This window comes from Barbatula barbatula (assembly GCF_947034865.1).
Source record: "Barbatula barbatula genome assembly, chromosome: 16".
In the NCBI taxonomy this organism is placed as follows: Eukaryota; Metazoa; Chordata; class Actinopteri; order Cypriniformes; family Nemacheilidae; genus Barbatula; species Barbatula barbatula.
Window position 1 is genome coordinate 6,835,080 of NC_136779.1, and position 23,343 is coordinate 6,858,422.

General features: G+C 36.7%; 4 protein-coding genes across 8 annotated transcripts; 3 read left to right on the top strand and 1 right to left on the bottom strand.

Annotated features, from left to right (window-relative positions):
- Nucleotides 1-215: 215 nt before the first annotated feature.
- On the top strand, nt 216-6,635 carry casp7 (caspase 7, apoptosis-related cysteine peptidase). Its single transcript, XM_079476122.1, has 7 exons — nt 216-332; nt 974-1,096; nt 3,826-3,974; nt 4,087-4,215; nt 5,037-5,212; nt 5,413-5,551; nt 5,868-6,635. Exons 2-7 carry the CDS (start codon nt 975-977, stop codon nt 6,092-6,094), a joined length of 942 nt encoding a protein of 313 aa, XP_079332248.1. The 5' UTR covers nt 216-332; nt 974; the 3' UTR covers nt 6,095-6,635.
- A 2,165-nt stretch (nt 6,636-8,800) lies between these two features.
- On the bottom strand, nt 8,801-13,835 carry LOC306905482 (zinc-binding protein A33). 2 transcript variants are annotated; one of them, XM_079476124.1, is made up of 6 exons: nt 10,677-13,835; nt 10,470-10,593; nt 10,141-10,362; nt 9,993-10,012; nt 9,728-9,870; nt 8,801-9,589 (listed from the first exon to the last, which is right to left on the bottom strand). In XM_079476124.1, the coding sequence occupies exons 3-6, from the start codon at nt 10,312-10,314 to the stop codon at nt 9,012-9,014; spliced, it is 915 nt and encodes a 304-aa protein (XP_079332250.1). In that variant the 5' UTR covers nt 10,315-10,362; nt 10,470-10,593; nt 10,677-13,835; the 3' UTR covers nt 8,801-9,011. The 2 variants fall into 2 exon arrangements, with proteins under 2 accessions (XP_079332250.1, XP_079332249.1); XM_079476123.1 differs by having other exon boundaries at nt 10,498-10,593; nt 10,677-11,003.
- On the top strand, nt 12,248-16,498 carry plekhs1.4 (pleckstrin homology domain containing S1, tandem duplicate 4). 3 transcript variants are annotated; one of them, XM_079476125.1, is made up of 9 exons: nt 12,248-12,290; nt 13,009-13,042; nt 13,919-13,989; nt 14,063-14,178; nt 14,264-14,398; nt 14,674-14,749; nt 14,828-14,887; nt 15,336-15,443; nt 15,536-16,498. In XM_079476125.1, the coding sequence occupies exons 2-9, from the start codon at nt 13,036-13,038 to the stop codon at nt 15,539-15,541; spliced, it is 579 nt and encodes a 192-aa protein (XP_079332251.1). In that variant the 5' UTR covers nt 12,248-12,290; nt 13,009-13,035; the 3' UTR covers nt 15,542-16,498. The 3 variants fall into 3 exon arrangements, 2 of the variants coding, with proteins under 2 accessions (XP_079332251.1, XP_079332252.1); XR_013787740.1 differs by having other exon boundaries at nt 12,252-12,290; nt 14,828-15,043; XM_079476126.1 differs by lacking the exon at nt 14,828-14,887 and having other exon boundaries at nt 12,251-12,290.
- A 992-nt stretch (nt 16,499-17,490) lies between these two features.
- On the top strand, nt 17,491-22,269 carry LOC306905785 (pleckstrin homology domain-containing family S member 1-like). Of its 2 annotated transcripts, XM_079476693.1 has the most exons (14): nt 17,491-17,570; nt 18,118-18,215; nt 18,308-18,426; nt 18,510-18,662; nt 18,777-18,873; nt 19,119-19,181; nt 19,636-19,725; nt 19,839-19,921; nt 20,096-20,140; nt 20,883-20,963; nt 21,085-21,174; nt 21,276-21,368; nt 21,493-21,625; nt 21,713-22,269. In XM_079476693.1, the coding sequence occupies exons 2-14, from the start codon at nt 18,147-18,149 to the stop codon at nt 21,782-21,784; spliced, it is 1,188 nt and encodes a 395-aa protein (XP_079332819.1). In that variant the 5' UTR covers nt 17,491-17,570; nt 18,118-18,146; the 3' UTR covers nt 21,785-22,269. The 2 variants fall into 2 exon arrangements, with proteins under 2 accessions (XP_079332819.1, XP_079332820.1); XM_079476694.1 differs by lacking the exon at nt 20,096-20,140.
- Nucleotides 22,270-23,343: the final 1,074 nt, after the last annotated feature.

Genomic DNA, 23,343 nt, shown 5'->3' on the forward strand with positions numbered 1-23,343 from the left:
AATTCAAATAAAGATTTAAGCACACAACACACTGTACTGACTGTATATACATGTATTATATCTTTATCTGATATAGTTAAGGAAAAATATCATGAAGTTATTACGTCTAACTGATAGTTTATGCCTTTCTATTGTATTTGATGATTAAACAGGACGTTTCCTTTTAAGTTGTTCTGTTTCTTTAAATAAAGCTTAGCGCAGTTCAAAAGCTACTCATTCTTCACGTAGGAAGTTAAGGAAAAGTTGGTAGTACTTTCGTTTTCTCAGTGTAGTGTAGTGATCGACAACATTGGAAAAACACTTCACACAATAGAAGCCAGTCCGACGGAAATGTAAGTACTGTAAAGATACAATCATGTTTTGTTAACATCATGCTAAACTTGGTTTAGCTTTAACTTTGCGAAACATTCACGCACCGATGCGTTCACATATATTGTACTGTTTATGTATTGTAAACAAGTTCGATCGGGTTGTTAAAATAAGGGGAAATTACAAAGTACGTTAAAAAAACATACGTCGTCAACAAATAATATAAAAGTTAATCGCGCGAGGTTGTTTGGACGGATCTCACAAATCCTTATAACTTTTACAATACGTAACACGTCTCGATAGTAGCCTGGCTGTATATTCAATATCAGTACTGTGTTGTCTGTGGATGTGAATAGGAAGTGAACCACGTTTTATACTAAATAGGCGTCACCAGCAGACGTTCATTTCCCATCTGAGCTATTTTATAAATAAACGAAGAATGGAGAATAAAAGTAGGAAACGTTCATCGTGTCATCACAAAGTGAAAGTAAAACTTTGGATCTGGTTGTAAATGGGCTGTAATAAAAAGTCAAAGGGCAAGAAAAATACCAGTTGATGTAGTTTCTTGTGAAATAACATATTTACTACAGTTTTATTGTTTTGAACATGAGTTAGGACTGTTTTCTTATATGTTATGTTGATAGATTATCATTCTTGTCATTAGAATGGATACAGAAACTCTCCGTGCTGAGACCGAGGTGCCAGAAGAGGAAGGAGGGAGTTATGGAGAAGGAGATGTAACTGATGCCAAACCTGACAGGAAAGGAAGGTTCTTCTTGTTTGGCAGGTAAGATTTAGTGAATTCTCTAGAATTCTGAAGTTAAAGCCTATGTCTTAAAGGGACAGTTCACCCAGAAAAAAATCTGTCATCATTTACACACCCTCGAGTTGTTCCAAATCTGGAAAAATGTCTTTGTTCTGAAGATCACAGAGAAAGATATTTGGCGGATAGATTACAATGGTAGTCAAAATTGCCCCAGAGCAGTACAAAGAAATGTATATAGATTTCAAACAACTCAAGGAAGAGTAAATTATGACAGCATTTTTATTTTTGAGTCAACTGTCCATTTATGACTTTAACTTTAAATTAGATCGAATAGCTGTTTCTCATTTCGTAAGGCTGCGTCCTTGTGTCCTCTTAAGGGTTTGTCCTCTTAAGGATGCGGTATACGGAGGATTCTAAATTTAGAATTAAATGAGATGTCCTTCGACAACATGTTGCACTCGCACACCTGTCAAATTAATTAAAATTATTTCTTCATGATTTTATGAGGTTAAATGTTGGTTACTTCTACCCTAAACAATTCCAAAAGAGTTAAACAAATGTACCATTTTTTGTCTTACTGTTTCAAAACGTTTGAAAATGACATGTAAACCTATTTATTACATCTGCCTGCTAAGATTAGAAAAACGTGACGCAAATTTGTAAACTGTTAAACAAGTGTTTATTTAAATATGCAAAGAATTGTGGGTTATATATAGCATCGAAGGATACACATTATGTGTCCTCCGAATTTTCGTGAAAGTAGGTCGCATTAGAAGGTTGCATACGGACTGTTCTAGCTGCTTTTATGAAACGAGACAGCCTTGATGACGTAGCAGGCTTCAAATGAGACCTCCGGAGTCTGCAGCATTCTGAAACGAGACCAAACAAGTCCACAGGCCTACAAAGGAAAATACTATTTTACTTATTGCAGCAATCCGCAATAATTTGGGGGGAAAAAATCACAAATCAATTATAGAATCATCTGTTGTTAATAACAAAGTAAACTTGCACTCTTCAGAGCTAAAGCGACAGCTTCGTGCTAAAGCAAAAGCTAATATCGACAGGGATTTTAAGTGTTGGCTGCAAGGATTGCATTAAAAGGTAAGACGTCACTATTGAAGTCTTCGTTTCATGTAGTCAGAACAAAGCGACAGATATTGTATGTGTTCAGTGAACAGGTTTCAGATGTATTACCAGTCGGACGTAAGGTTGACGATATTTTCCAAGTGATTTAGAGTTTTTCAATATCAAATGCTACAATTGATTCTATATTAGTGACTTTTTTAAACGTTTTGCGTTGTATCTGGTCACGACACGGTCACATTAATTAACAGATGTGGTCTGATGCGTTGTGAGCAGTTATTTATTTAGCACAGAGCTCGGATCCGTCTGCGCAGAGCAGCAGTGCCAAAGCACAACCCACGTAAAGAAAAGACTCTGCATATAACTGACATTTTCAAACTGAGATGGCGAGAGAGGCCAAAGTTAAGGACTCCAGCTTTAACACATTTATAGAGGGGTAGTAAAACGTATCTGCTGTGTATAGAAAACTATGACTAACCCAAGGGCTTGCATGACTTGAATTGGGTTTGTTACAAAACACTACGTGTGGTAACTTGTCTTCTGTGGCCATCATCATTTTGAAGATGCAGTTCCTCAAACACGAAGTCGTACTCTGGGTGGCGCCATAAGATGTTTTGTAAATGTCATGGCAAGTTATAGCAATGTAAATTATAAACTTACTAGGCTGGGAACTTGTGTTTTATGTACTCTGTGCTTTTTGTAGGATCATTGCTTATGGACGTTTACCATTTGTAACATCACTATCTGCATATTTAGAATGATAGCTAACCTGTTTATTTAATCCTTTGTGATGCAAAGTAACTTCATATGTAACTTCATTGTATGTTTGAAAGTAGATGTCTGTCAATGGCCTGCATGACCCTAGGTGAAGGGTATGAATGGGCCTTTCGAAAGCTCTGGGGGTTGGCGTGGGTGCTGACTCAGGTAGCGTGCACCGCCCCTGCCAAGCGGAGCCACCAGTCCACTCTTTATAGAGTATAGATCGTGCCAGGACCCTAGCACACATCACACCACACGACAAGGAAAAAATCCACCCAAAGAGGGAAAGTTTGGAACAAATTCAGCCGAGATAGAGACGAGCAACACGTTTCAATGCAGAGTGGCGTACCTTTAGATGAAGAGCCCAGGTAGGAGAGCGCTCAGATGGGGTTTGAGGTAGGGAGGGAGCAGGGTGTAAAGAGGGGGGGGGGGGGGGCTCTGTTAGCCTTCTGCCCCAGATCACATGGAACATGTGTGAAACAGGGATTCGCTCCAGTGTGTGTAAGAGAGAGTGTGTATAGAGAGGGACCCATTGTTGTGGTTGGGTAACATGTTGAGTAAGCTCTTCTGGAATACAGGCACATGTTCGACATCCAGTTACCACTATGGTGTTAACAAACGGGACGGATCACTTGAAAATTTGACAATGGAGATATGAGACGTCTGTGAGAATTTTCCCTCAGGCATGTGAAATATTATCTCTTGGGGAGAGGTTGTAGGCTTATAGCAGTTTATATTATGATTGATAGGGATTTGTTTATTTTGAGTGTCAAAGTTCCTTTTTTTAGTAAGATTGCTATATATTTGTTGTTTGAATTTAATAATTGTGATATTTATGACTCAAGGCCACGGTCTTTACCCGAGATGTCCCATAGCAGATGGGTTAACTGTCTTTCTCTGTCACTTAGTAAAAAGCAGGATGGCAAGTCGCAGGAGAAAGGGCAGTCTGAGGAAAGCCATTACAGGATTCTTTCACCGACATTCCAGTATAAGATGAGCAACCGGCGCGTGGGCAAGTGCGTCATCATCAACAACAAGAACTTTGATGAGAACACAGGTGCATATTTATTGGGAAAACACTGATGGTTTGGTGAAACAGTGTAAGTTGTAATTAATTAATTAAATCATTAAGTTACTAAACTGGAAAGTGTGTGCTCTGTCACATCAAGGGATGACTGTACGCAACGGCACAGATCGTGATGCAGGAGAGCTGTACAAGTGCTTTAAAAGCTTGGGTTTTGATGTTTTCATCTACAATGACCTGACCTGTAAAAAAATGGAACTACTCCTTAAACAGGGTGAGTGGTCAAATGATTAAAATTTGGCTTCTGATTTACAAATAAGGCTCACAAATTTGCTAGCAGTTGAATATAAAGAAAGTTCTGTAAGTAAATTATCAAAACAGACTACAAGTCTCAAACCGTGTCATGGAAACTTTGCAGAATGTGGTTGGCCTGCTTGACTGTTGAAGGATTGCATCATGACATTTTGTTTTTGTTAAGCTAAAAACAATGCAAAAACTCTTGAGGTAGACTTTTGTGTTTTATTTGTCAAATATGTTTTATTGGATCAACATCAGATGCAGATTTCACCTGTTCTAGCTTTCATAGTTTGTGCTGCTGCCATCTACTGTTCAAACGGTGTCTGTGTTGTTTTGAGAACCTGTTGTGCGGTTTCGCTTAAAGGAATAGTTCGCCTTCAAAATATAAATTCTGATATAATTTACTCACGATGTTGTCATTTTAAACCTGTGTGATTTTCTGTTTTTTAAACCTGTGTGATTTTCTTTTTTGAAGATATTTAGAAAAATGTCAGCAACCAAAAACCATCGGTCCCTGACTTCTATTGTATGGACACAAAACCAATGACCAAAAGACCTAGAATAGTCAACGGGGACCAACGGTTTTCTGTTACCAACATTTTTTTAAATATCTTCTTTTGTGTTCTACAGAAGAAATAAAGTCATTCAGGTTTGAAATGACAAGAGGGCTTGTAAATAATGACAGAATTTTCTTTTTGAAGGTGAACTATTCCTTTAACAGACAACAAAAGTTAAATAATAGCGTGCTCTCTAGAATCAAGCTTTGCTTTCTCTCACATTTTTTTACACACATGTCAGTCTCGGAAGAGGACCACAGTGACAGCTCCTGTTTCTGCTGCATTCTTCTGAGCCACGGCGAGGAGGGCCTGATTTATGGCACGGATGGAGCCATGCCCATCAAGACCATGACCTCGCTTTTCAGAGGAGACATGTGCAAGAGCCTCGTGGGCAAGCCCAAGCTCTTTTTCATCCAGGTAAGAGGAGCAGGGCCACGGGAGGATTATGAGAGGAGAGAGGAGGATGAAGTGGTGGTGGAGGAGAGAATGGAGCACCTACATACAATGGTGTCTATTGTTTTAATGCTCATTTGCAATATATCCCAATCTACCTGGAGTTCTCTTTGGAGTTACGCTTCAGGTGGATGTTGACATTGTGGCGTGGTCTTTTCTGACAGGCATGTCGGGGTTCAGAGTTTGATGATGGCATACAGACAGACTCAGGGCCGCCCAATGACACGCTAGAGACGGATGCCAATCCAAGACACAAAATTCCAGTAGAGGCGGACTTCCTGTTTGCATACTCCACTGTACCAGGTAATTTAGTACATTTTGTCACTGTGCATTATTATAAAACAAATACATAAATGCATGAATTCTGTAATCGTAGAGCTTCAATCTGCACACAAAAAGCATTCAGCAAAATGGACTCAATTTGAGTTAATTTCAGTTTAATGTTAACATGTTACAAAATTACCACAAACTACTTTATCCCCTTTTTACCACAGAAAATCCTTAATAAACATATTTCTTACCTTATTTGTGGACACTGTGCTTGTGGCTATGCATTCTGGGATTGTTTTATGTTGTAGTCTTACTGTATTGTAACATTTTGTTGTGTTTGCTCTCACAGGTTACTACTCATGGAGGAATCCGGGCCGAGGCTCCTGGTTTGTTCAGGCCCTTTGTGACATTCTTAATGAGTTTGGTAAACAGCTTGAGATTATGCAGATCCTCACACGGGTCAACTACATGGTGGCCACTAGCTTCGAGTCGTGGTCAGAAGACCCCCGTTATGCAGAGAAGAAGCAAATACCTTGTATGGTCTCCATGTTGACTAAAGAGCTCTACTTCAAATGAACCGAGTACACTATCTTTTCGTGCAGTGTTTCAACTGACTTGATTTTCTTGCCAAGGACTTGTAATTTGTTGTTATTACAGTAAATATTTACCGAATTGTAACGCTTTTTTGTTTTGTGATCGGCCATACAGAGGTACACCTCAGTCTGATACTTGAATTAAAAAAAATACATAAATCTAGATAGGATTTTAAAGGAGTAAACATTTCTGGACGGCAGGCAGCGAAGACACATTGGTCATGGCAGAATTTCAACCAAACGGTCAGAACATTCAGGGAAGCCGTGTTGTTCGTTTTGTGAAAGCAATTTTTTACGTTGTGCTGGGCATATGGACACAGAATAGCTCTTCCTCTGTTATGCTTTATGTTAGAGTTTTGGTGGTTCTTTTTCACTTAAATATTCCAGGAAGTTATGTCAAAAATATTTGTCGATTGGCAGTGTAAAATATCCATGTTGCTTTGCCAACTTTGAAAGATTGCTGCCATTTTGCGCTACAACATATAAACATAATCTTAATAAAACACCAGTCATTTTCATGACTATCTTCTGCTTTTTTAGAGTTCTTTGGCATAGTTCTTGTCTCAGATCTTTTGACTTAGATTCAAATGACCAGTTCATGTACACAAGTGTACATGAAGTAAACTATGGCCCAGTTTCAAAGACAAGGCTTAAGGCTAGTCCCAGACTAAAATTAATGTTTGACCTGTCTTGACTAAATATAACTCGCCCAGAAATATCTTTAAATATGTTAATGCCATTGTTTTGTCTCATGATGCACACCAGTAATGTATTCTGGCATTTAAAAAGAAACAATATAAACAATTATATTGTTAATTCAACTAAGGCATAGTCCTGTCTTTTTCTAAGCCGTGTATGTAAAACCGGGCCTATACCACTTGCACTGAGCCATAAACACTGAATCCTTTGTTTTTCTTTTTTCCAGGTCAAAATGCTGACTTAAACAGTCTCTTCTATCAAAAAAAGCTTAGTAAATAGGTCTTTCCAAAGTGTTGGTTTTTGTTTGCACTATTACATATTTATCCTCTTTGAGTCTTTTATGACCTTACCCTACATATATAATTTATTTGAGGTTGATTTAGGAAAGCTTTTAGTTTTTCCAAGTGGATCAGTGACAAGCTTCACAGTCCACCTTTATGTTGCATTTCAAAAGCTTTGCTTCTCGCTTTCCTTATCATCATAAATGAAATCTTTCATTTCATTTTGACATCCAATCAGGAAAAGTGCATATGTGTACAATTCCTTTACATCCTCTCACTATACCTGTGACAGTTCAGCACTTTTGTGTATTTTACCAATATATTCCTGCTAAAGCTTTTTTTATCTTTCTTAGGGCTTATATTTATACAACTTCTGATACCTTTGCCATTTCCACTAGTGTATCATCCAAGTAGACTCTAGGCTATACATGTTTTTGTTGAAAATTGCATGACCAACAGCTATTTTTATGTGGTTTGGCACAGGCATCATTGAGAATGTGTTCATTCTTTGTTAACTGCTCAAACAGTATCTTCTATAATAATGGCATAATGCTTTGTTCGTTCATAAAAAACGCATCTAAACGATCTTTAAATGCGTTGAAATAAACACGTGTCCAGTTCTATTAGTTGAAATCATTTGCGTACATTCCTTGTTTGTAATAATTAGTAACATTGGAACATGAAACTTGCAACCATTATTTTGATTTATACATATACTTCAACATATATACACAACATGAATTATTGCTCTAACAGTATGGTTCTTTTGCTAGTAGTGTGACTGCTGATCATATAGCTACAGTAGTCATTAGTGTTTGATCCTCAAGTTCACCGTTTACCCTATCAAATGTAATATTTTTAAGAATTAATAGGCAATTTTGTTGCATTTTGGTTTGGTATTTTAGTCCAGAATTGTTTTCAAAGGCCATGAATAGAAATGAAGAGGCACATGAGGCCCTGTGTCCACTGATGTGCTTTGGCGTGGCTAAAAACTCAAGGAGCTCGGCTAAAACATTTTTCTACTATGTGCGACCATTCGAAGGCCTGCTTTCAAAAAACACGGAAACAATTGAAGAAAACATACCTTACGCAGACCGAAAGGCCTCGGTGGACACAGCCTCATGCTGACACGTGCTTGTTTTTAAAAGCTATTCATTTAACCCTCACATGTCACTTTTCATTCAGAGTACAGTTTTGAGCACACATAGCGTATATATATTGTCATGAGGTGTTTACTGAAGTTTTAATTTGACTCGATCTGTTATCTACAGAGAAGGCGATTGTATTTATCACCCATTCATTTTAGTCAACCAGGTGTGCTGTTTTAACCTTAATGCAGAGTCTGAGTTTGGTCTTGTTCATCTGTTTTTCCTCACAGTTTCATTCATGTAATGTTCATTCACAAAACATGATCTGCCAACCTGCAACACTGACAAAGTTCTGTCTTTCTGCATGAATTATTACTGAAGTGCTTTAACTATATTAAAGGGTGTATATTTGCCACATTGTTTAGAAATGGACAACAATGTTTATGTCCAATTGTTTTACAGAGAATGCTTAAACATGTTACTATTAAAACTATATGAAGCATATGGCAATAGGCAATTTGTTTCACACAAATAGGCTGAAAACGTTTACATTGTGTTAACTCAAAACCGTATAAAGTTAAGTTGCTTTACTTCAAATAAATGTATTTGCAAGCCTTATTTGATCATTTCAACATTTTTATTTTACTGTTTTTTATTTAAAAGGAGCTATACATGGAAAAAGTATGTCGTCAAATTTATTGTAAAATCAGCACAGATGAGTTTAAGCAAATCATTTCTTGAAATAAGTAGCAGTCAAACTTGTAGAAATGAATTTGTGCTTTCATAACAACAACCTCCTTCAATCCTGACTCTTGCCCTCACTGTATGTCCATCACAAGATAGGGGCGGATCTCGAAGCGTCACACATCAAAAGTGGTTTCCGGTTAGTCCCCTGGTTTTCATGACCAGGACAGACAGCTTGGAAAAGGGAATCCGTGAAGGTTCCAGCACAAAAGCTGTAAAGGGGTGTCATGGTGTCTGCCCCTAAGAAACAAACCAAACCTCCTTTCGAGCTGGAAAAGATGCCAATGCGCTGAAAGGTTCTCCCGCTTACGTGGGTGAGCTCATGGGGAACACCGTTGTGCCAGGCAGTGTAGTCACCATTGAAAAACTCAACACACCAGGACGTCAGGCCCCGGCCTAACCAGCAGTCCTCCTCTTTTCCTTTCCTGGGAATGTTGGGGTACGTGAGTCCCAGCTCCCAGTATGTCTTACCGGCAACTTGTACCTCCCAGTAGTTGCGAACATCCTTGAATCCCTTTCGGCTTATTACGTTTAGGGTGGTGTCAAAGCGAGAAGGGTTTTCAGCAACTTCTTGCCATGTTTCTGTGTAACTGACTGAGTCGCCCTCAGGAGAAATAACAAGTTTAGGGTGAGCGGAGTCAGTATCTAGTACGACTTCTTGGGCATCTGAGAGAAAATAATTTAAATAGGTATATTAAAAATATAAATAGCACACAGATACTATGCAAGCAAAGTATCTAGACATATTAAAATTTTCAATTAATTTTATTATAATTTGATTTAATTGAAATATTTGATCCTCACAGCTTTGGAAGAGTTTCTTGGTGACTGGAACCTGCGAGCGTATGAACAACAACAGGTTGATGGTTAAACCGAGGAGCTGTTCATTCTTAAACTCATCCATCTGTATGGACTCTTGATCGGTCGTATTCAGCGTCTCTTTTATCCTATGGACAATGAAACACATAGACATGGACACATTCCTTCTATCAAAAACAATGAATATTCTAGTGACACAAAACCCATCATGGGCTTCACGTAAATATACAAGTTCTGCAACAATCCCTACCTTTCTTCCATTTCTGCCATCTGTAAAGGAAACAAAGAGAGGGGTCATGGGTGAAGGACAGCTAAAAAATTGCTTTCGCATAATATATACCAGATATAGTTTGTGTTTGTGATGTTTTGAGTTAGTCTAGCTATGAACCAACATGCACCTTCTCTTGATCCTTCTCCAACTGGGTCGAGAGTTCAACCAGTTGTTGATCGATTTCTTGGGTAAGACGGTAGCACTTCTCAATGCCGTCCTCTATATTTTTCTCCATGGCTTCAGCCTCGATGTCCAGCTGGCTCAGTGAAATTCTCAAATCCTCATCCAAAACACTCTTCATGTCGTCGTATTTCTTCTTAATCTTCTCTTTAAGAGCGGTTGTCTTGGCCTGTGTGAAATAAGAAAGTAGTGCTTTATATGCAATAATATAGTAAGCTATAGTGTGTTCATAAGCATCTTTAGAAAGCACAGAACTGCATTTATTTTTGTACTTACAGACGTTTGTGTGAGTTCGCCAACTTACATTGAAGTCTGATTGTTTCAATGACAGCTTTTTAATTCGGAAAGTCAGAAAGTCCTTTTGTCTCTTCAGGTTCTCTTGATGTTTTATTGGGGTGTCCTTAAATGCAATGTGTTATAGAGTTACATACAGGAATGTATTTCACAATATCCAGTGTGTTGTGAAAAAAACTAAATCTTTACCTGGGTTTGTGCCTTCATAGTTGCCAGTTCTCAACTTGATTCGAGTTTTACTCTTTTGTTCTTCACTATCTCTTTTCCTACTAACAACTGACTAGCCTAAGCTCCAAACTTCTTGCTTTATACTGTACCGTTAAGATGCCAAGCATAGAGGAGGTGCCAGGGTGTGAAGTAGTTCTTATATGGCCCATCTGTTGTTCCCGTGGCCTGGGAAGCATTTGCATTGTTTGACCGTGATTCGTAAATCTGGCTGGGGTGAGCAGGGCATGACTCTACAGGACTGAAGGAGCTGTCCTGGGCCTACGGGAGTCAAAATACATTGTACCTAACTAAGAGGCGAAGCTGCACTTCAATACTTCTATTTATATTACTCGGTGTCACATGAAAATCTATTGAGAGCTTTAATGCAGCTGTCACAGCAGCAAATGTTTGGATGTTCAATTATTTAACAAGCACAGATTGTCTGTCACGCAACTGGGACAAATTCCAAATAGTTCAGAAACACATATAGTGCAAGAGGCACTAGGCTTCCATGACCCTGTTAGCCATCATAATGACTGATAGAAATTCTACGAATTGCATGTGCGTAGGAATTCTTGAAATGATGCCTGTGCCAAACCACCTGCAGCTGCCGCTTGTCTTTCTTCATCTCCACTCTTAGAGAACATCTCTAAGACATCACAACCTGCTTGCCCTATACACTGAAAAAAACTTGGACAGGTTCCAGCCAAGTGCCATTGAGCAATAATAGTTAAAGGAGTGGCTCACCTTCAAAATAAAAATTCTGTCATCATTTACATCATTTCAAACCTGTGAGACTTTCTTCCGCAGAAAACAAAAGAAGATTTTTTGAATGCCTCCCATTGACATTAGGGCCAAGCAAGTGTAATGTTACAGTGTTCTCTTTCATAAGTGTTTTTCAAGCTGCGTAATGCATCAGAAGCTATTGTCACAGTTCACCCCAACAACAGAGACACAAAGAAATTGCAACTGCATTCCAATGTTGACAATTTGTCAAGGTAACGTTCAAGTCAATACTTCTGATATTTGATTGTAGCGTGACAACCCGGCATCTTAACATCAATCATTTGAATCCATAACATTCAAAACTATTTGAGATTTAGAGGAGCTAACACTGAAAATAAACTTGAAGAAACAATACGTTAAAAAGTAAAATAAACAGCAACAAATAAATTCATTATAGTACAGCAGAAAATGTGCAGACAAGACACTGCGCACCATGGTAAGAAATTATGTGAAAATAATATGGCATTTAATATAAATTATTAATATGTAGTTTAACTACTTTAATTTCTACAATTCCATTCTGTTCTTTAATATTTTCAAATGTATATCTTGTTAATAAATTCTGAGCAAAATGTCCGTGTGATACTGATTTAAACTGTTGCTGTTTATATTTGTTTTTCACATTGGCTGACTTCACACCTTTATATTTTCCTATCTTTGTTTTTCTAACATTGTTTATCTAAGTTCACAAAGAGTAGCATACCAAGCCGCCTTCTTGTGACGTCATTCTACTTCTTCCTCAAGGTGTAAACTTAGTCACATATTTTCTTCACAGTTTGAGTTCATAAAGGCAGTGAGCATCTATATCAGGTATGTGATTGTATTTTTTAGTAAAACAGTAATTTCACTTTTATGTTTTTGGTTAGAATGTGTATAAATTGTTGCGGCAGAAAGATGCTGGTTTGCTGTGTACTTTACATGATGTAGCATAATAACATGGTTGATGATAGCTGAAGTGACAAAATGTCCTAAAACATTGTATGTGATATATATGCTATAAACAGTTTTGTAACTGTAATTGTTGTAATGGAGACTTTCCCACAGTTTTAGAGGGTGCTTGTTTTTTTGTCATACACTTCCATTCTCTCTGCTCCCTCCCATCTCTGCCCCTACTGTATATCAGTCTGCTGATAAAATAAGGGTCAGGGGTTGATGGGTGTGATCTGCTGTACAAGTGAAGTTAAGCAAACTGTTCAATAAAATGTACACACAAAAATAAGCATCCACTGATATGAGAATTAACTTTTTCCCTTATTTAATTTGTCACAAAGTCTAATTTCTGCCAGTTTAATATGTTTCAATTTGATCTTTTTCATCAGTAACCACATTCAGGTTGTTTGTTGAAAAAATACAGTGCATTTATATATAATAGCTTGATTCTCTGACAAAAAGATTAAAGATTATTCTAACTAAGAAGTATGTGGGGCTGTTTTAATGTTTTCGTTTCCTTGTTTGAGCTGCTTAAAATAGTTTCTATTGTTTTGCTCTGTCATTAAATGGCTTATTCTTCTCTCACGTTTGCATTCAGCGATTAATTATTCACCACAACTGTATAATGGCAGGTAGGTACTTATTTTCCTTTTACTATGCAGTCTATAGAGTGTTTGTGTATTACATACATAACTGAAAGTAACCACAAACGCTATTCATAGAGAATCAAACTATGACTGTGTCTGAAACCGCTCCCTATCTCCTATACAGCGTAGTGCACTTTATAATACGTTTATACTTTGTTCTTGTTCACAGTTATTTTCTACTTTTTGAGAATAAACAGATTAAATGAATGTTATAGACAGTGGTGCATTATTTTGAATATATTAAATCAAATTAAACGTCATGAATGTAATAAACGTGGCAAACAGTTGTTTTGTTCTTTTTATTAAAAAGATAAAACAACTTTTAATAAAATAAACAACAAAACGAAAGTAAAATGCTTACAGCTCCCACACGGTCGACTGCCGGCCACACAAACATAATAAAACAGAACATAAAGTCCAGGGGCCCGTTTGAGAAAGCAGGGTAAGTGCAAACTCAGAGTAAGTTAACCCCAGAAAACCGGATACTCTGGGTTTTCTGTTTCAGAAAGCGAGGTATGTCAAACCCGCGAACGCGGGGTAAGTCAAGCCCGTTCGAGAGTGGATTGAACTAATTGAAATCAACTATTCTGAAACAGAAAACTCAAGTAGCGATTCTCTGAGTATATCAACTCAGAGTTCACAATTTAGTTCCATGATGGTTGTACCTCCTTATTGAAACGGGCCCCTGGTCCTCTCGCCCTTCCATGTTGTCACTCCTCTCTTATGCCTCCGGAGCTCCTCCATAAGAGAAGCGAGACAGATGCACACGCAGCTTCGCGAGTGATAATGAGGAAATACATTGTCAGTATAGGAAATAGTAAAGGAGTGTGCGGTTTCAGACAGCCTATATATTTTACATAGATAGGGGCGGACAGGAAATGTGTGCTGGATACCTTTACAAATCTCCCCCAGAAAATCAGTTCAAGACTTTGGTAAGTTTGGAATAGACAAAATGTCTGTTTTATCCAACGTTGATGAGAGATTTATAAAATGTTTCACCTGCAGAGATCATGGAAGCGAAGGTATTTTGTACTTTTAAAGTGCACTGACCACATATGCCAGCTCAACTACTACAAACTTCCAGAGAAGGGCAAACCACTTGGGGACATTAACCTGTCTAAGTATGTGAAATAATTGCATATTAATAATTCAATGATTGCTGTACTGTGAGGGTAGAACAGTCATTTTTTTGTCTGTCATTTTCAGGGTCACATACATGCTCTTGCAACCTGAGATGCATGATATGTGGAAATGGATTCAGAACAATTTCAGATGTTCCCCATCCTGTGTTATGCTTATGAAAGCACCAGAACGAGACTATTTCCTTATTGCGGAAAACAGGTTTGTCCTGTTTGCTCTAGCCTGTGTCGTTCTTTCAAGTGAAATATTTTTGAAAGACAAAAAGAGAGAAAAATTACATTCAAATTTGGCCGCATGTGTTTTTTGCAATTGCATTTGCTATTTCTGTTATTTGCAATAAGTGTTGATTTGAACCAAAATCATTCATGTAAGACACCCTCTTAATATTAAGGATTTGTTTTCAAATGTAAACAGAATTGAAGTGGTTACACACCTTGTTACCAAAAGGCATTATAATGTAACATATATCTCTGCAGTTGGGAGATGGAGAAATGGTTCACAGCTTTATTTGATGCCCTAAATTATCGTCCACACAGACTACTAAATCCCAAGGTAATGTTATGCACGGGTAATGTGTCTCTCAGTTTTTGCAAATTGTATTTTTCTATAACCTAAATATCTGTCATGCAGGAATTTGGCATAATCAGAAATATCAATGAACTTCCACAATCGACAAATCACAATAACCTGGTGTGTTGAGAAAATGAAATGGACCGTCTACTGAAAACAATGAAGAATTTACTGGAGATTGAAGGATAAGCCAGCATGTGTTTCTCAGAAATGCACTATGATTGTATCATGCAAGTTCCAGTCATGCATTTTTAAGAAACATTGCATGCAGTTAATGTGAGGGGTTTTATTTTTAGCTCTCTTTTGAGAAAGATGCTAAAATCGATTAATCTCGCAACACTTATTGGAACAACGCTGGATGTTCCATTTATTTGTAAAGCACTGCTCCTAATACATGCCTACATTGTTCTAAAGCAGCTCTCTGAGCAGTTTTTTACATTTATAAATTGTTAAATCCAATCTAATTCTAATAGAGTCTAAAGTCTACAGTTTTACTCTGTCACAATTTAGCTGTGCATTGATGCAGTAAGGTGATAAGAAAACATCACCTAAATTGTTCTTTTTACAGGAAGCTGAGTGGGATCTCGTAAAAAATGTTACACATGAGCTGCCAATGTCATCATCTTTGATCCACGAGCCTGTCTATGTCCGTGCTGTAGATTACAAAAGCGATCAGGTAGATACACATACGGTACAAACTTCATGAGAACTAACACAAACTTACACGTACACATGCTTAGTCTTGTGCTTCTTTTGCTCACTTGACAGAACTGATGGAAGAGACGGTGTGGTGAGAAGATCCTGTTTATGACACTACCTGACAGGATGAATAAGAAAATTGTATCCTCCAGGGCCTGGCTGCATAAAGGCATATTTAAGAGCACACTTAAGAGAAAATCGGACCAACAGAATATATGTATTTTATCTGTAAGAAAAACTGTTTTTTTACTTTTATAATATGATAATATGCTGCACTGTATATACTTAACCATACACTTTTATAGAATTGTGAATAAAAATGTTGCAAACAAAATGTTTGATATTACACAAATAAACATATTCAGCAAGGAGGCACAAAGGTTATATTTACTGATCGATAGAAAAATATTTAAATAAATAAACATAATACCTTTTTAGCATTTTTACATGTGTGTGTAGTCTTGTTAGTTGCCTTGCTGTGAAAATATAATGTAAATATATTATCTGTTATAACATAAACTTCTGTTTAAATCTGTATTCTATCAATGACAAAAAAAATTCTTTCAAGTTCTGTTCAAATGCATTTATAGACTTGGTTAAAGTCCCCCATTTCTGCTCAGTAGCCATGGGCAATGTCCTCTCCCAATACATATTCTTCATTTTACTATTAAAACTGACTTCCACAATTATGAGATGACAGGTTATTACCTTTCATATTTTTACCATTTTCCGTCTGAAACAAACAAAACGATACAGTTCTTTGTTATTTTGGTAACACATTATACTATAAGATTAATGCTTTAGTCCAGTTAATGTTTTGACTGACAGGAACTATAACAATAAACTATATTTGTGTATATAATGTGTTAATCTGTATAAATGTGTTAATTAGTAAAAACGGACATTTACATTTATTATAAAATGCAGTGAAAGTGTTACCAATGTTTTGTATTCTTTAGCATGTGAATGTAGCCTTTTGTCCCTGCATTTTTTAAATGTTGTATAATTAAACCTTATGTGATTGATTTTTCCAATCGAATTATTTATTTTGTGCAAATAGTTAATAGTCTGCTATTTGCGGAATGTGTTTCCTCATATTCTGCTCTAAGAGTAAACCAGAGCCAGATGGGAAGGGAAGTTTGTATGTTTTTTTATGCCAGGAATAAGCCATGTGCAAAAATGTAAAACATTTATGCAAACACACATACACACACACAAATAGTGGAGGTGTAGGAAGGTGAAATCCCTCATCGGCCTATGGTACAAATTATAATTTGTTATGATCCATTTTTAAAAAAAAAAATTGAGTATTGAGCTCCACAGTAAGTGAAAGATATGTTGCAAGCTCGATTTTACTTACAATTCAGGAGATATTTTAGAAAAATCCCATCCATGATTTTATTGAACTCCTTGAGATCGTGACAGGTTTAAATGCCATAGTGATGTCTGAAACCACTAGCCACATACACATGCATCTGATTTAAAGATCTATACAGTAGCCTATATTAAAAACAGAAAAACATGTGGTGAAAAATGTACACTGTAAAACTTTTAAAGTACAAATAACCTGGCTTATTCATTTAAGATTTTTTTACATTACTTTCACACATCACATAACTTAAGCATTTAAACTTATTATTTAAGTTATCAATTCATTTTAAGGTTATATCAACTCAGCACTGACCAAAACCTGCAAATGTATGGCAGCAAAAAAGGTTTTACAATGTAGGCAAAAAGTCAGGGGAGAAGATTGTAAAAAAGAGAACTAAGCTGATGTAACAAGAATTCTTTAAAAATTCCCAGCTGCATGCAAAAAAAGACCAGGTAGGCATGTAATATCTCTTACATTCCTGGCAGGAACCCGGACGCTTTGACAAATATTGTTAAGCCTTTTTTGCTTTACATTTATGGCAAGACTCATTTTCAGCATTTGGTTGGTGGTTTCCACAAGCTTTTACAATAAAACTCCTCCTCCTCTTACTGGAATACCTTTGAGAACAAAACAAAAGACGTCAAGCTTCCTCATAGACTTCCATCATGACATGAACATTCTGACTGTAAGACACCTTTACAGAAGACCTTGTATTTTCTGACATCTTATAAGGTAATAAAGCTGGCAAATTATTTAACTCTACTTTGTGATTATATGAATCAATTGTTTCATCGATTGTTATATTCATGAATTAACCTTGTATGTTATTGTTTAATATTGTAGTCACAAAAGGTCAATATGTGTTCAGAATATCGTGTTTTGTCCCCCTGGGTAGGGGGACACTCTGCAAATGTTCAATTGCTTTTATTTTGACATTTACCTACCCTGAGAAATATTCACTGGAGTAACAAGTGTAAAAACCTGCCCCATTTAAAAACATTGTTGAGATGTCTTAAACATTTGGGAGGGTTTGCTTCCATTGTATTGATATCACACCTCTAATTATTATTTATTATTGGCCTTGCATTGAATACTATTCTTGCATCACTATTGTTTATTTATCTGTTTTAACACTATAGGCAATAGCATCAAAATGCCCATCAAAAATAAATAAAGTCTGAAAGCTATTAAGAACAATAACATAATGAAATAATATTAGGGTGTATTGTAAAAACATTTTCATGTCATATCATATCAAAATTGACATGCTTTTCGTCAGCAACTGAAAAGATTTCCAGTGAACCACCAATGGGGGAAGAGCTGTACACTGGATACTTGCACAAGTCCCCTTTTCTTTCTACCTTTTTAAAAAAGCTGGTGCGTCTCCACTGCTTTTTAATATTACCATAAAATATCCTCAGTCTTTCAAACATAGCCCCTCTGTAATCAATTTCATATGACTACTGCAGAGATCATGGAAGCGACGTTTCTTTGTACTTCATAAGACGGGCGAGGACACCTTTCATCTGACATACTACAGAAACGATGAAAAGAGGGGGAAGCCTGTGGGAGAAATAGACCTTTCAAAGTAAGGAATAAACCACCGAAGACTCCTTGCATGAAAAGATAAAGTAGCACTATAATACAATGAGATTTCTATTTATTTTAAAGGGTCAGTTTGATTTACACATGCCCAGAGCAACATCAGATGTGGGACTGGATTCATGAAAACTTCAAGTGTTCGTCTGCTTCAGTGCTGTTTCTGAAGGTGGAAGACTTTATGCCAAAATCTGCAAGAGGATATTTTCTCATTGGAGAAAACAGGTTTGATTATTTAATTATTTTTTAATTAAAAAAGTATTTTAACATAAAGCAGTTGATCTGTAATATTTCAAATACTACTTATTCATATTGTTATTTGTATTCTTGTGTTTTCAGTGAGGAGGTGGATGGATGGCTTAATGAGTTACTAAAAGTTTTGAATACTCAAACATCAGAAAATAAAGTGAAAGTAACAGATGGCAGTCTTCAAAATGTAAACCAAATAAAATATATTTTCACATCCCAATGCATATTTTACGTACAATCGGCTTCTTTGGTTTAAGCCATAATATCATAAAAAAAATTGTTTTGTACTGAATTATAATATGTTACCACAGTTATATTTATGCCTACAAAATGAATGTTCAAAATATAAAATTGTGATAAAAACACATTATAGTCAAGTGACCTAAACCTTTTACCACTGTACATACTTAATTAATCAACCTATTTTCACAGGACAACAGATATAGATCAATATCTGCACCTAGACCCACCTCTCAAGAATGTGATGAAGAGTTGGTTAGTAGGTTAAACCCTGCATTCTGCATGCACAGATGTCTTTTTGTTAGAAATAGTTTCAAGACAGTTATTTATATCTTTAGCTGTAGTGTGTCAGTACGAAAGAGAAAAAACTGAGACAGACTAAATCCAGAAGAACTGTGGCAATGTCTCCAAGACACTTACCTGCAAATACAGCACTGTGCAAATGTATAGGCACTTGTGTACAAATTTTGTAAAGTAGGGATGCTTTCAAAAACATTGTTGTAAAGTATAAATGTATTCATTTAAATAATATGTATCAATTAACTTCTATGAAATATATAAATAACTGGCTTAAAACCATGTTTGTGGTAAAAACTAACACGCCTAAGACTTTTGCACAGTCAAACATTTACATATTTTATATATTTTTGTCTATGTAGGTATACATAGATCCAACAGTAATAACACTGTACGTATTCTATTTTTGCAGGGTCAAACTGAACAACACCTGTCTGAGCAGTCTGAATCTCTATGTATATTCACTTCCCAGCCACTTCCAAGCCATCGCAAGTTTAGTGATGTACGTACTTTGCAGTCAACTGACATCAACTAACAAACACACATTAACATGAACATGTGTTTGAATGTGCAAATATGAACAACAAAAAATAAACTCAAACCTGTGTCAGACAGATAACACTTAGTGATGAAGACACTGATGAGGAACAGCCAGAAACTCCAGAGGACAACAGTGAATACATGTCTATGTCAGCAGTGTAAGACACCCTCTGTTTGAGTCTTTATTAATAATGTCTTGAGGACTTGAATTGTAATGTACGCAGTAATCACAGTAATTCTCATTGAACGTGAATGCAGCAATAATAGTAAAATGCACTGATAAAATATAATTTCATATGACAAATTGTATTATTATTGGTTTCAATTTTTAGCCACACGCTGTTGGAACCGGAAGAGGATGCTTGCCTTCAGACAAAGTAATAATGTTCTTATACAATGCTGTTTACCCCATTCAAGTGCATTGTTTTAGCAGGGGCGCCCCCAAGGGGTGGCCAGGGGTGGCCATGGCCACCACTGTATAAACTCTGGCCACCCCATGGCCACCCCTAGTGTGATTGTGCAGTGGGTACTATTAATTTGAATACATTATGTAAATTCACAATAGTTCGTGAAGTGAAATAAAATGCAACAATTGCAGCCACAAAAAAATGTGTAGATTGATTGGCGCCACCAGAAACAAACGTAAACAAGTATGACACACATTAGACTGAATTTTTTGTTTGTTTTTGGTGCCACCCCAAGATTTAGCTGTAGCCTCCTAGTGGCCACCCCTGTTAAAAATTTCTGGGGGGCCACTGTGTTTTATTGGTTGTGTAACACGTTTCTGCAAACATGTGTGCATCTGTGTGTGTTTGCTACAACTGTTCATGTACAACATTTTGCTTTTCTTTTAGACTATGTTAGACGTAAAGTGCATATGATCAAATACTGCTGACAATAACGTTCGGGTTTATTGACAGGGTTTTTGCAGCAGCCAGATTGCAAAACTTCTCTTTTTAAAACTCAGCATTACTAAACTGTTTTGCTGTTTAAATAAAGAAATTCCACAAATTCAAATAGTCATGTTAAACAGGTCTCACTGATGTCTGCTTGGCATTGTTTTTGTTCACCGTTCTACTCTACAAACCCTTTATATTGATGAAGATTTGTCCTTTTTAGTGAGTCCATTGATGTTGTTGAGTCCAGCCAGGATTTGAGTGATGCTGCAGGCAACCAGGACCAGGACAATTCAGTGCAACGGTAAAACTTGCAATGAAAAATTTTGTAACTTTTTCTCTTTAGTTATACAGTACGTCAGATTGCAGTTGTAATTACAACAGGTCAGGAAAAATTTCAAATTTTTATCCTTTTTTCGAAACAGTGCAGAGCTGAGGTGTTCGAAGGACTCTCTTCCAGAAATGAATGGAAATTGTGCCTCTATTGAGATGATTAAAGGACTTCTGAAAAAAAGGTGATATTGATCGTATTAATAAAGTACCAATATTCTCAGCAGTGCGGTTAAAAACTTTGTTTTGTATGTGTTTCGTAATTTTGCAAATGTAATGTTTTCAGTGAAACACCAACCCTTGTTGAAAAGGAGATCCGCGTTACAAGAAATGATCTGGATACATGTTTGATCTTTACAGAGGAACAAGGAAAACTATGGTAATATTAAGAATATTACCATCTAATGTATAGCGTGTTAAAACCAATATGGCTAATGGTTACATGAGAGCTACTTACAGTAGATGGTTTATCATTCTTCATCTCTCTTCTTCCTCCACTCCAGTGTGTCTGAATGTAAGCAGACTGAGACGTCCCATTTGTTCCATAAGGGAGATCAGATCCTGGCCTTCAATGACCTGCTGATAGACTCAGTGGAGGAGATACAGAAATTCACAAAAAGGCTTAGCAAGGATATGGTATTAAGAACCTGAGTAACAAATAGTTTTTTAAACGGTGTAATATAAGAAAACAGCTTTACATAATGTTACTTAAAATATTTGCAGGTAAAACTGACTGTTCTACGGCGGCCGGGATCCCAGTCTTTTCAGGCGGAATCCTATTTGTCTCATTCATGATGTGAAACAAAATCACTTTTTGACAACAACACAGTTTGTATTAAGCAATATGTATGAACATTTATTGATTTGTAAATGTTACCGATGTACATGAAGCTACTGTAGAGTATAGACTGGAGTAAATGACACTGGTGATGGGTATATACTGTATGTATGAAAAAAAACATGAAGGTTAATTGTTTCTAAAGGTTTTGTAACTACTTTAAAGGCCCACTTTATATTTCTACAGATGAGACACTTTAATTTACCATTTGTAAACAACTTCACTGCCATTCTGTGTTCTGTATTGCCCATAATCATCTCAAATTTGTATGTGAAAATGTGTAACATTGCTATATAGTAAAGTGTTATAACATTTTCAAAAAGCTGAGTGTTTTATTGTATTTTCAAATCAGCTCAAGGGAAGAAGGGACTTTTATTTAATGTATTTAACATTTCCAGCTGCATGTAGATAAGGTTACCTATATAAAAACCTGTGCAATTTGAAAAATTGAAGTACTGTATCTATGAAAGAATTTCAATTAATATGTATTCGCTACTACTTTACGTTTATGTTTTTTTAAATGAACCAAATAGTAAAGAAAAACAGCCCAGAATAAATGGAAACTCAATATTTGTCACGCCAGGCTCAGACCGATGTACACACCACAGGCGAAAAGGAGGTAACACTAGGGATTTTATTAAAGTAGTTATCCAAGAACACAAAGATGTCCAGAGCGTACAAAAAACCAAGGATGTTTCTTCAAAAAAGGAGGTAACAAAATACATAACAGGTACCAAAGTAAACGGGTAAACTCCAAAACAAAAAGCAACGGAAAAATTCCTTCAAAAACAGGGATTACTTCCTTCCAAAACACGGGTAAATTCCACAACGGGTAAATTCCACAACGGGTAAATTCCACAACGGGTAATCAAGTCAAGTCAGCTTTATTTATATAGCGCTTTTTACAATTTTCATTGTTACAAAGCAGCTGTACAAGAAAAAATGACTATAAGTAAAACATAAAAGGTTATGGAATTCAAAACACAGGTCAAATATCAGACACACAATAAATTCCTATATGCAGTGTTAATTAAATAAGACTACCAAATTCTAGCAGCCCCCCCGGCCAGGCAAAACAGTGCAAAACAGTATGCAAACGGTGGCGAGGAACCCAAAACTCCATAGGAGGAGAAAAAAAACCTCGGAGGGAAACCAGGCCTAACCAGGGGATTCCAGTTCCCCTCTGGCAAAAACTGCAGCCTCTGCACAAGCTCAACAGTGCTTGCACAACAAGGCGAAAATAAAAAAAATTAGATTTAAAATTATCATTAATAACCTAATAGTGGCTGAAGTTTTGTAGGGACGTCACTTCCTTCGTCCAGCATTTGTCAGGTCTAGGAATGGATTGCGCCCTGCCCGCTCCGCTCTTGTAACCTTGGAACAATGAGACAAGACTGGCTGAGAGTACCGAACAAACACCGAACAAAGACTGAAGTAAAATTCCCACACTAAATAGTGTCCAAAGAAATGAGATGACGAGCAGCAGGTGCGGGTGTAATTAGAATTCCGGAGAGCG

What these genes read in the sequence shown, in the direction of transcription:
- casp7 (XM_079476122.1), top strand. Translation starts at nt 975, where the DNA reads ATGGATACAGAAACTCTCCGTGCTGAGACCGAGGTGCCAGAAGAGGAA. An exon ending in GAACTTTGATGAGAACACAG is followed by an intron (nt 3,975 to 4,086) that starts GTGCATATTTAT and finishes TGTCACATCAAG; the next exon opens with GGATGACTGTACGCAACGGC. An exon ending in TGCATACTCCACTGTACCAG is followed by an intron (nt 5,552 to 5,867) that starts GTAATTTAGTAC and finishes TTGCTCTCACAG; the next exon opens with GTTACTACTCATGGAGGAAT.
- LOC306905482 (XM_079476123.1), bottom strand. An exon ending in TGAAACAATCAGACTTCAAT is followed by an intron (nt 10,363 to 10,497) that starts GTAAGTTGGCGA and finishes TATTTCACACAG; the next exon opens with GCCAAGACAACCGCTCTTAA. An exon ending in CAAGAAACTCTTCCAAAGCT is followed by an intron (nt 9,590 to 9,727) that starts GTGAGGATCAAA and finishes ATTTTCTCTCAG; the next exon opens with ATGCCCAAGAAGTCGTACTA.
- plekhs1.4 (XM_079476125.1), top strand. An exon ending in ACAGACTACTAAATCCCAAG is followed by an intron (nt 14,750 to 14,827) that starts GTAATGTTATGC and finishes TCTGTCATGCAG; the next exon opens with GAATTTGGCATAATCAGAAA. An exon ending in CGACAAATCACAATAACCTG is followed by an intron (nt 14,888 to 15,335) that starts GTGTGTTGAGAA and finishes TTCTTTTTACAG; the next exon opens with GAAGCTGAGTGGGATCTCGT.
- LOC306905785 (XM_079476693.1), top strand. Translation starts at nt 18,147, where the DNA reads ATGGGGGAAGAGCTGTACACTGGATACTTGCACAAGTCCCCTTTTCTT. An exon ending in TACATGTCTATGTCAGCAGT is followed by an intron (nt 19,922 to 20,095) that starts GTAAGACACCCT and finishes TTCAATTTTTAG; the next exon opens with CCACACGCTGTTGGAACCGG. An exon ending in AAAGGACTTCTGAAAAAAAG is followed by an intron (nt 21,175 to 21,275) that starts GTGATATTGATC and finishes TAATGTTTTCAG; the next exon opens with TGAAACACCAACCCTTGTTG.